Below are 12,502 nucleotides of genomic sequence, written 5' to 3' on the forward strand. Positions count from 1 at the left end.
TAAACGACATGTAAGTTGATGATTGATTTATTATTTAAACGTTGATAAACGTGCACGCTCTTATTGATAACACATCATTTAGTTTTCAAATTTAGTCTCTTTAGTATTATCTTTGATTGATTGTCTCAATAATTAAACCCCACAAAGAGATGAAAAAAAATATAAAATGATATTTTATTTAACATATCAGATGAAGCAAAAAATTATGCAAAATGTTAAATTGTCACATAAATAATTAAATATCACTTTTTATGTTTTACAGTTGCCATCCGCTTTGGAGATTAAACATCAATAACAAAGGAAACGAACAAGAAAGCGAAAGTAAGAGGGAGAGGGAAGAAATGATGGGGTTCACGGTAAGGGCTCCCCGTCCAGTTTCGTTTGGGCCGCCGCTCTATTTGCAGTTGCGGCGATTCCCAAGCAAGCACATAGGAATAAGGAGCTTGCTTTTTAGATATGGTGGTCAAAATATTCTTCCTCGCAGCTTGAACATGAAATTCAGCTCTTGTGTTTCTGCAGCAAAGGCAACGTCGTCTAGTATTACAGCAGCGGCCACAGGTGCAGCAGCTGGTGGCGAAGATACGACGACTTCGTTGGAAGTGGAGGAGTTGAGAGAGATAAAAGACAAGTGCAGACAGTGGAAGTGGAAGGGTAGATACGCCATCAATTACTTTGTTTCTCTTTCTGATCCACCACCATCATCTTCAAATCCAAAACCGAAGCCTTCTCTACTGCTTGTCCACGGTTTCGGAGCCTCCATTCCTCACTGGCGAAGGTTAATTTGTCTTTACATATCCATTATCCATAACCATATCTATTTTAGGCCGCACATGACATGAGTGCACAAACGCACGCGCGCGTACAATATAATTCCAATATTCCATCATTGCACTTACTCTGACTGTTCTTTAATGTTATTACACTTATACTTGCATGTCTGTCTCAGAAACATTAGGACGTTGTCCCAGAATTATAGCGTTTATGCCATTGACCTCCTTGGCTTTGGCGCCTCGGAAAAGCCTACTGGATTCTCATATACCATGGAAAAATGGGCTAAGGTATCTCTGAGTCAGATGCCCTTTGTTATACAAAGATACATTTTTGCCCAAAAAAAAAAAAAAAAATATATATATATATATATATATGTATATATAGAGAGAGAGAGAGATTCATTTTACGGCATATGCATGATAAGATTATTGTTGTTTCATTAAAGGGTAATGCTATGGAGGTCTTTAGATCAAAATTTTAAATCATATGATGTGATTGTTAATGATTAGATTATTACTTAAGTGATGATTAACGTATTTCATTTTTATTGATGACATAATTTACAAATTTGACCTGAAAAATTGGTCTACCTAACATTACTCTTTATTAAAAGTATTTAAGGTTTGGCCAATATTTTGGCCTCCTCAAATAAGGTTATGTGAATAATATTTAGGCTATATATGACTAGTCACAACCTTCTTATGCTTAATGTAATGTTATATACAGGAGTACATGAAACTGCAAAGATGAGAAGTTTTTAACTCGTCCTTACTCAAACATAATACCAAAATGAAAATTCAATAAAATGTTGTAAAGAAAGTTGGGGTTCCATCACAAAACTAATTTATTATAAGGAGAGTAGGCCAACTTACTTATAAATTCATTTAAGGTACATATTCTAATCAATGTAAGATTTATTCTCAATAAACTGATATTCAAAATAGAAATAAATCACCTTAGCAATTGAAAATGATAGTCTAATTTCTTATACTATATTAGTGTACATATGATGTGGCAAATGTTGTGTACAATTAACATCCAATGAAGGAAACTGCTAAGGAGATCACATTTTTGTACCACATTGGTATACCATCTGTTGTGGAAGGTGTTGTGTATTTAACACGTCAATTGATGAATTTATCTCATTGGCTAATGACTGGAAGAATCATTTGCCACATCATGTGGTACACCAATGTGGTATAAATATATAGTCTTCCTACTTTACTCTCCAATGAAATAAATTCAATAATTGATATGGCATGTACACATCACTTGTTATATCATGATATACTGTCACACCAATATAGTATAAATATGTGGTCTCTAATTATATTCCTAAAACCAGTCTTTTGACGTTGCCAACTTATGTTTAATTGTAACTCAAGTGTCGTTGTAATTACACAGTTAATCTTGGATTTTCTGGACGAAATAGTTCAAAAGCCAACTGTGTTGATAGGGAACTCTGTTGGAAGCCTTGCTTGTGTAATTGCTGCCTCAGGTGTGTTGTGTTTAAAATTCTAAACTAGACTCATCTTGTATATATGTTTAACTTAGCTAGGTATAAGTTATAATAAAAATAATTTATTTTCTATATATCTTGTGGTCGGTGGGCTTAACTTAATTAATTATTTTCAATGATCGACGTACGTTGTTTTGTGTGACTAGAATCTAATAATAAAGCACTTGTTGGAGGGTTAGTGCTTTTAAATTGTGCTGGTGGTATGAATAATAAAGCAATTGTTGATGATTGGAGGATCAAGCTTTTGTTACCTTTGCTTTGGTTTTTTGACTTTCTACTCAAACAACGACGAATTGCTTCGGCCATTTTTGAGCGTGTCAAACAAAGGTATCTATTGATCAATTCTAGCAAACTCAATCAATCACTCGTGCATGGATGTCGTGAGTACGTACTACTGTACGTACGCATGTGATATATATATATATATATATATATATATATATATATGATGAAATACTCAAATGATTCACATGCATGCAGAGATACTATAAGGAAGGCTTTATTGGCTGTTTATGGGAACAAGGAATCCGTCGATAAAGAATTGGTAGAGGTACGTACATCTAGCTAGGAGAGGAGAGAAACTCCAGATATCATATGCGATTGAGGAACCGATATATGTCATATATCTAGCTATGAGAGGAAAGGAAATCCAAATCTCGTATGCAATAAAGGAACTGATTATATGCAATTAATTAAAGAGTAGTGTTATTTGCACAAATTCTTTTATCTTCTACACATTCATCTCAATTTCTGGTATTCGAATCAAATGAATTGAAGAAGATCAAATGACAGAAATTAACAAGGAATATGTGTTAAGTAAAAAAGATGTGTGTGAATAACACCACCCTTAATTTATAGTTTTCTTTGTCTCTGATCTCGTAATGTTACGTATCTTCGTCTTATGCAGATAATCATGGAACCAACGTGCGACCCAGGGGCACTTGATGCGTTTGTTTCTATCGTGACTGGCCCCCCAGGACCAAACCCGATGCAGTTGATATCAAGAATTTCCGATATCCCTCTTCTAGTATTATGGGGGGATCAAGACCCCTTCACCCCGCTTGATGGACCTCTTGGCAAATACTTCGCTTCCCTGCCTTCTCAACTTCCCCCCAATGCGAATGCGAATGTAAGCTTCTTTGTTCTGCCAGGGGTTGGACATTGCCCCCATGATGACAGGCCCGAGTTAGTTCACGAAAGACTTTTACCCTGGTTGGATCACCTTTCTATTTAATTTAATGATGAGATGATGAGATTATTGTATATTTTCCACTTCCAAACAAAGGCACTCTTCAATGAAGAGGTTTTCAACTCGCTTGACAAGTTAAGCATGTGTAATATTTGCATTTCAACTTTTTCTTATTCTTTTGCAATTAGGATTCATTTCATATAGTATTTTATATTCTTTTTGTTACCAAAATATTCAGGATAAAATTTTTAGAATGAGCGATGGTGCGTGCAACCAATTTTTCTTGGATATTTCGAACAGAAAGGAGAAAATTGTATCAACATGCCATAAGGCATCAAATCACCGTGGGCTAGTTTATTGCATGCTTTAACAAACAGTGTTAAAATACTTTTCTACAGCATATGACCAACTGCACATTTCTATTAGATCTATCTCAACGGGTAGTGTCAAAAGTTCAAGTCATTTTCAGCTGGTTATATTTAATCATTTTCATATTCTATTATTTTTTTAGTTTACTGAGAAAAAGTAATAAGAAAAGGGCATTTTAATATATATTATGATTCATGAATGATTCATCAAATCTGACCTCTCTCTTTATACACATAGAAAGCGTTTGTTTGCCCTTGTTAAATGGAACTGGATTGGACGATTAGTTGTTAATTTAATACCATGTTTATTCCGTCCTGAATTAACATTAATGAAACTAAAAGGACCGTATGGACAAATCCTTTCGCTAAGAGTTGCTAGCGAGACCCCCAATAACATGGACTGCTAAGACCTCCCTCTGCTCTTCTCCTTGCGTTGCTTGCTTTCTGTCCTCACTCCAGCCAAATCACACCACCAGACCACCACACACTCTCTCTTTCTTCTCGTCTGCTACTCGACTACGACGATGGCTCCCTGGGTGAGCAAATCTAGATTGCCGTTCACCCAAAGCTCGATGCCGACGCCGATTTGCGCGTTCGCGCTCGGCCACACCATCTGCAACTCCAACGCCTGCATCGATCGGCAAATCTTTCATATGGTTGGGTTCATCGCGTCGGTGCCCAAGGTTTTTTGCGTTCTGATCAGTGTACGTTTGCGTCTTGTCTATTCTTCTTATTTCTGAAATTCTGAAGTTTCTGAATCCCCAAGTTCTTCTATACTCTTGTCAATGTGCTTATCTCTTGCTACAACAAAAAAAAAAAAAACACAAAAAAAGAAAAAAAAGAGATTCAGAAAAAGAAAGAGAAAAGGAAAGGGAAAAGAAAGATGGGGGAGAGAATTAAACCAATGAAAGAAACGAGAGGCATCTGGAAAGGAAAAGAAATAGAAAAGAAAAGGGAAAATAAAGAGGGTGGGGGAGAGAGAATTAAAAAAATGGCGAAATAAATATTTATATCTCAAAAATAATTTAGTCCGTGATTTAGTCCGACACTGTACTATTCTTATCCTGCTTAATTTAAGTCAAATCAGTCTAGTTTAGTTTCTAAAACTAGTACAGTCTGAAATAATTCGGTATAATAAACACACCCATAAGGGTCACCTATTAGTCATACACTGGTACCCTTTTTATTTAAAAAAAAAAAAATCAAAAACCCCCAATATTTTAATGAAGTAGGAGTTTGTTCTCTATCTTTTCTATTATGTGGAAGATTTTTCAGTGTGCTAGAACACAGAGTGTGGTACACCACGTGTAATTGTAAATAGAGATGGAAAATAATGGTGTGGCTTCGGATCCGAATAAATGGTCTTTTATCCAACCATTTCAACAGTGGAGAGAGGTTCAAGAGGGAGACGCCAGAGAGATGAGAGAAACAATAATATGTATGCGAACAAAACAATTTAAGTAGTTCACCCCTAAAAGTGGGTTACGTCCATTATAGTTGTCTGATATATATTTGATGTGGATTATAAGAGAACATAAAACAATGTAATGTAATGTAGTTGTTTGATATATATACAGATGTTTGTTTGTTGGTCAAAATTCATTAAACACTGACCGTTCATGAAGTTTAAAAGTATGGCTACTTACCACTTGTCAAACGTTACGAAGCTTTTGGTTGTAATATGAACTTTAATTTCACCTTAAAGCCTTCAATGAAATTGAAGGGCCCAATAGTATGATATTCAGGTTTATATGTATGAGTATGAAAGTACATTATCTCTCATTCATTGGTAAAGGAAATATTATTGAAGTTATTTTATTTTATTTATTTTTTATTTATTTTTATCTTGATATGCTATATGATGAGAGATAAGGGGACTTTTAAGCAAGGTTCTAAAAAACGCTAGTCGGGCGGCGGGCTGGTGCCTAGAATCTAGGTGGCTAGGCAGGGTCTAAGCGGATTTAGGTAAATTTCTTATATATCTTGTAAATAAGTGCATATTGACACTTATAAAAATTTATACTTGTATGAAATCCATGGATAAGATAGAAAAATAATGATAAAATGCAAAAAGAGTATCCAACAAGTCCAAAATTTAAAAACACATTAAGCATATATGCCATATAACCATAGTGAGGAGTATTGTAGGATGACACATGTACAACAAGTTCACAATTTAAAGCCACATAAAATGCAAAATAGGTGGAAAATAAGGAAATATAGTAATGTAAGATAGTTATTTTTAGCATCCCGGAATTTAAGTTGATACACACCTATTCTATAAAATTAACAAAATTTCAAGCTATAAACATAGGCGCATGTAGTACCAACTGTGAATGAAAATGTCTGAACCTGAGGGTGATAGAGCGGTAAGAGCTTTCAAAGCCTCATTCCTTGTGCTGTCATCTTTAGTGGACCCCAACATATTCACAAGCTCTTGAGCATCACCCATCTCCACAATTTTCATTCTCATTTCATCTGTAAATTAAGAGAAGACATAAAAATTTACAAGCTGATTTCAGAAAAATGAAACAAGCATTTATATGTTACGCAACTCAAACACAAGAAAGTTTCTGAAAACGATTCCAACGCAAACTGTAAATGGTAATTCATTACCAGGTGTGCTTTACAATATCAAAAGTGAATTGCTTTACCAACAAGGCAACCAGCTCATATACCCTTATGTAAAACAAGTAGAAAATGTACAAAAGAAATATTTCTTTCAACAAATGAAGTAATTCATAATCCTATAGTATACTTGAGAACAAGGCAATGCTTGCAACCACTGAAATGTGATTTCCAATCTTATCTGGGTATCTCATATACTTTGTAAATGTTTTAAGTTAAATAATATTTAAGTGCAATAAAGAAAACGACAAAGCCCATGTATGCACGTCAACAAATAACAATCAAAAAGTCTAAGTTCAAGAGTTTACCTTCAGAAGGATGATCAAATCCAAAGTCGACAATAGACTGAAGAAGCTCAGTCTTCAAAAGGAAATCTTTGAACCCTGAACTGTGAATTCCAAGTTATCCCCTGCAAAAAAGTAATGACAAACATAACCAAATTAGACCTAATTAATATTCAATTGCAATCAGAATACTTCTACATTACGATCGGATTTTGAATTACAACAATCATATGCAAGCAACATATAATAAGCAATTAGAATAATGAAAAGGTTGAATTTTTAATTCCGATCGACCAAACAACAAACTGAAAAAAAATAAGTAAGCAAATCTGTAGAACAAAAACTCACTTTTTGGGGGCTTCGCCGTTGACTTTAGCTGTGGAGTCAGATGCCTTATCATCATCTTCTTCGTAATTGACGAGCTCCTCGAAGTCGCAACCAAGCTATGGAGAATCGAGATGTGAGAGTAGGTGGAAAGTGGAGACCGTGGAAACGGGAAGAGACGATCGACGACGATGGCCTAGAAAATCTCTTGAAGTCGCAGCGGGTGAGTGCACTACAGTTGAGGAAGAAGAGACGAAGTGGTTGACGACGAGACTTGGTTTCTGAAATTAGGGTCGTTGCAGGGCACGAGAACTTAGAAGTTAAAAAAAAAAAAAAAAAAAAAAAAAAAAAAAGGCCCAGCTCCGCCTAGCCCGCTTAGAGTCCAGCCAATTTTTCCGGCCGATTTGCAAGAAAACGCCTCGAATGGCGATCGCCTAGACCATTTTTTAGAACATTACTTTTAAGTTAGTAATGTTTGAAGGATAACGTTAAATTGAATCAAAATATGCACAGCCAACGTTAAATTGAATCAAAATATGCACAGCCACCCACAAGCCTCTGCTAGACGAAAAATGTAGAACAAAAATGAAGTTCCTTTGAATGACAAGGTTTTCCGTTTGAACGGCGTGGTTTTAAACATGAGGAGATGGGTGCTAAGCTTTTTTATTTTTTATTTTTTATTTTTGGAGAAAGGGTGCTAAGCTTTTGAAAATGGTAATTTTTATTATTGAAATATTCGAATTGATACGAATTTAGTATATATGACAAAATAATATGGCTATTATGACATGTTGATACATTAAAACGAGTTTAGGCCTCATTTAGTAACTTCTTATCAATTAGAATAATTTTTTATTGAAATATTCTAATTGATAAGAAGTTAGAAATTATTGTGTTTCATTAAGGCCTCCTTTGGTATTTTCTTTTACTAAAAACAATTTCACTTTAAAGTTAAGCAATTTAAAAATGTTTAGTAAAAATAAAATTTTCTACTTATTTTATAAAAAGTTATGTTGAGTTTTTAATAAATATTTTTGATTCCTATAATACCCTTATTAGCTTTTAAAATTGACATTATCTATTCTTCTATGCACATTTATTTTCTTGGAGAACAAGGTGAACGCCACCACCTATCATTACGGCCACTAACTTTACACAACCATTGCCACCACTGCCATCTCCGTCACCTCCACCACCTCCACCACTACTACCACTACTACAACCACAATTGCCACCACGACTGCAGCTGCCGCCCTACCACCATTGTTGCCTCTGCACCCTAACCACCACACCCCACTATTGGTGCCACCACCATACCCTCAAGATTGTCACTACCATCACCATCACCATCACCTATTCTCACTGCCGTCATCGTCACCATCCATTGTTGCAACCGTTTCAGCCAATATCGTTGCCACCACCACAATCCCTACCACCACTACCTTTACACCTTAACCACTACACCATATTATTGGCACCACTATTGTGGAGCCAAAAATAATCCAAAAAATCCTGGAGGCGACCCTCCTATAAATATCTCATTAGATGGATGAGACACACCCAAATTCCCACGTGCATGCAACAGACAATAACGGCTCAAGATTCCCACCATACATGGAAGAGTCAAAGGTGATTATTATGGAATTTATTCAAATTCCACTCATCATTCCCTCATTGATTTCATTCAATAAGGTAACTCCTAACATCCCTTATTCAATTTAGAATATTTGCCATAGTAATTTCAAGATATTATTTCACATAATATCTTGAATTACTCCACCCAAATTCAACATATACGGCTGGCCACTCCCAACCGTAATGCTCGGCCACCCTCCTATAAACACCTCACTTCTCCCACTAAAATGCTAAGTCATTTACCCCCCACAAACTCCTAAAAATACATTCTTTTCATAATACTAACTTTGGCATCGAAGGTGTTATTATTTTGCAGGTGCATTTTCGTCAAAGCAACAGACCATGAAAATTTGCATCCACAAATTGGTCTTTTCAATGAAAGTTTGATTCAAATGCTTGAAGAAGACTCTCGCATTCAATGTTTCTATTTTTCTTCATTCATTCGTAAATTTTCCCACACGTTCATGCTCCTAGAATTTTTATATAAATTATTTGAATATCTTGGGGAAGAAATACAATGATGGAAAATTCACAAACTATGACGAACTGAACTTCTAACATTTAAGGATTTGGGCCAGATGATGGAGATTGCGACGTAGCCTCACCACGATGATTTATGGATCGACGACTGAATCGGGGGTATTTTCACCTCAACTTTCTGCAGATTTGATCATTCCCTCTCGAATCTAGCACCCGGAGTCTATTACACTTCTGCCACTCATGGAGATGCACATTGTCCAAGCTTTTTCACCCTAAATGGCAATCAACACTTGACATGTTGTAGAATTAACAAGTGTCCTCGCGCAACATACAACCTTGGTTAATCGGCTCCTACAGCGCGCTAAGGTGCAGCGTGCCCTAGACCGAGTGTCCTGAGGTAAGACAAGGGCATACGACATTCATCTCTAACAGCGCCTTGAAAAGTAGCCCCTTGACTAACCATAAACCGAGCGTTCGGGCAGTGTACACTCCCATCTGGGCCATCCGGATAACATATTCTCTTGTCTAAGTGCACGAAAGAGCGTGCACTCCTGACTGGGCCCACCGACAGACGTATATTCATGGTTGGGGCCACACTCTAATGAGCAACATTGATAACCATATAGGCGAAGTGTCTATTTACCGCTAGGCTCGCAAGGAGCATCCTCCACCTTACATTAGAGTAGGCTTCATAACGAATGGAAAGAAGAAATCAACTCAATCTGGCTAATGTTCAATTGGTAAGGAATCGATAGCAGTCTTGAGATCAAAAGAAAATCATTTTTCTGTCCTATAAGGTACTCCAACAGTTGGGGTAGTATCATCGATCTTGGCTTCGTGTTCACAACTGAGTCTATCTTGCACCACAGCTCCTGGATGTGTCGATCTTGCCATGCGGCTCCCAATTCGACCGACTTATGCTCCTCGGCTCACAACCGCCCCACGGCACTCCAAACTTCAAAGCATCAAATAATGGATTAGAATACAAGGCTTTACTAGCAGCCATTGCTAGCAAAAGACTTAACGGTGAAGAAGCTTGCAATCCATTAAGATTCTCAGCTGACTACCAACCAAGCCTCAGAAGAGCACGCAATGAAACATCTAAGGATAGCACAATACTTGGAGAAGGTCCGGGATTACTCACTACGCTCCCCACTTACACATTTACGTGGGTTCCATAAGCAATTTGAAGTCTCAAGCAAATTGTCGAACAAGACCTCACATGCTGAGGATTATTTCGGTTGTCCACCAGTCCAACTTTCCTCAGCTGCACTTACAACAACAACTTTGATGTTCTCTAATGCGAAGGGGTTAACTAATCCCGGCACCTATCTGGGTAAGCTTTTCAATGCGAGAGATAAACTAATTCCCAACACTTATCTGGGTTTGCTCTTCACTGCAAGAGGGTAAACTAATTCCCTGATACCCATTTGGGTATGTCCCCCCAGCAAGAGAGGGTAAACTAATTCCCCGACACTCATATGGGTCTGCTCTCCAGTTCGAGAAGATAAACTAATTCCCCAATACCCATCTGGGTCTGCTCTCCAACGCGAGAGGATTAACTAATTTCTTGACACCCATCTGGGTTTGCTCTCTAGTGCAAAAGGATAAACTAATTCCTTGGCACTCATCTAGGTCTGCTATCTAGCACGAGAAGATAAACTAATTCCCCAACACTCATCTGGGTTTGTCTTTAGGACATTGCATTTATGATGGCTTCAATCTCCAACTTTGTTAGTCTTTTTTACTTTTTCTCTATGTTTTTTTATATTAATTTGTATGCAATTGATGTTGTGAATTTCTATATGATTATTGTTTAGTGGAATTCTTGTATTATTTTCATATTTTCTAATATTGCTCCAACAGTGTTATCGATTTGTTTACAAAATGATGTACGAACACCACAACTTATGATGTACGAACACCACAACCTGCGAAGTCAGGGACTGCTCCAATGCCATTGACATCTATACTTGCCCATTTTACAAGTGACCTTTCTGCTTTAAGCAAGTCTCATTTCATCCTAAGTGGGTCATCTTTCAAGCCAGCCAGGGGAAAAATGAAACATTTAGATAGTATGTATTTCTTTTCTTTGTTAAGATAGGTGTGCGCGTTAGTATACGATTCCAAAAAGACATTGTATAAGTCTAAGTCAGGCTTTTGGTCAAGTTGATATTTCGTGGTAACAAATTTTCTTGTGATTGATAGGGTAAGAGGACGACGAAATGACGGTCCAAAGTCACTCGCTCCCAAGAGATGCCTTTAAGATACGGTAGATCCAGAAGGTCGCAGTATCGCTTTACAGACTGGATCAGCTTTAAATGGAAGTGCAATTTCTGGAGATCTATCTTGCAGCACTGGCTAATTTGCGTATTTTATTTTTTAGAAAACTAGATTTTGATCCCTAAATAAGATGAAGTTTAGAAAAATGTCTTATACAAGATTAAAAATTAATTTTAGTCCCTAGACTCTATTTAATGCCAGCAAATGTATTCAACGTTTCTTTTTTTATTTATAATTTTATGAAAATATTATAAATTTTAATTCTCGTTATGGTAGGTATCTTATATAAGAAAATATTTTTGTAGATATTTTTCGGTACACTTATGTTTTTGCATATTTTCTTATCTGCCACTAATTCATAAAAATATATTTAGGTACGAACATTTCGGTACAATGGGTTAGTATAATATGTTTAGGTACGGACATTTCGGTACACTAGTTTAGTATAATATATTTAGGTACCGACATTTCGGTACACTAGTTTAGTATCATATAGTTAGGTACGGAATTTTGGTACACTTATATTTTTACATATTTTCTTATCTGTCACTAATTCACTATAATATATTTAGCTACGGACATTTCGGTACACTAATTTAATAAAATATATTATAATATAGATGTTTAGGTACACTAATTGGAGAAAGTTAAAATAAAATTGTATAATAATAAATTTAAAATTTAATGTAATAACATTAAATAAGTTATCTATTAAATATAAAAACTTTGACAAAAAAAAAATTCTATTAAATATAAAAATAAAAATATAATATGAATTTGAATTAAGTACACATTAAGGGTCTAAAATCAATAATCAATCTAACACCAGGTTTTTTTTTTAATTTAATCTTCTTGAAGGATTAAAATTCAAAAACCCCTTTATTTTTCTTATCCTTCATTGATGTACAAGATTAGTAAAAAAAATGAAGGGACATTAAATGTTTATTTTCAAACTTAGTGGCAAAAAAAAGTTGTTCGTTGTATTCAGACCTGGTTTGGTACTGAGGTGATTCTGAAAAAA

At 35.8% G+C, this 12,502-nt stretch overlaps 1 protein-coding gene and 1 long non-coding RNA gene across 3 annotated transcripts; one reads left to right on the forward strand and one right to left on the reverse strand.

Moving 5' to 3' along the window:
• The first annotated feature begins 236 nt into the window (after positions 1-236).
• LOC137718238 (alpha/beta-Hydrolases superfamily protein) lies at positions 237-3,685 on the forward strand. Its single transcript, XM_068457752.2, has 6 exons — positions 237-775; positions 947-1,058; positions 2,176-2,269; positions 2,437-2,617; positions 2,771-2,840; positions 3,198-3,685. The coding sequence occupies exons 1-6, from the start codon at positions 252-254 to the stop codon at positions 3,522-3,524; spliced, it is 1,308 nt and encodes a 435-aa protein (XP_068313853.1). The 5' UTR covers positions 237-251; the 3' UTR covers positions 3,525-3,685.
• Positions 3,686-4,021: 336 nt separating this feature from the next.
• Positions 4,022-7,397, reverse strand: LOC148695399 (uncharacterized). 2 transcript variants are annotated; one of them, XR_015965681.1, is made up of 4 exons: positions 7,108-7,397; positions 6,784-6,884; positions 6,200-6,325; positions 4,022-4,648 (listed from the first exon to the last, which is right to left on the reverse strand). It is a non-coding gene; the product is annotated as an uncharacterized LOC148695399 (long non-coding RNA). The 2 variants fall into 2 exon arrangements; XR_015965680.1 differs by lacking the exon at positions 4,022-4,648 and having other exon boundaries at positions 5,922-6,325.
• Positions 7,398-12,502: the final 5,105 nt, after the last annotated feature.

This window comes from Pyrus communis, chromosome 8 (assembly GCF_041283825.1).
Source record: "Pyrus communis isolate YQ-2024b chromosome 8, ASM4128382v1, whole genome shotgun sequence".
Lineage (NCBI taxonomy): Eukaryota > Viridiplantae > Streptophyta > Magnoliopsida > Rosales > Rosaceae > Pyrus > Pyrus communis.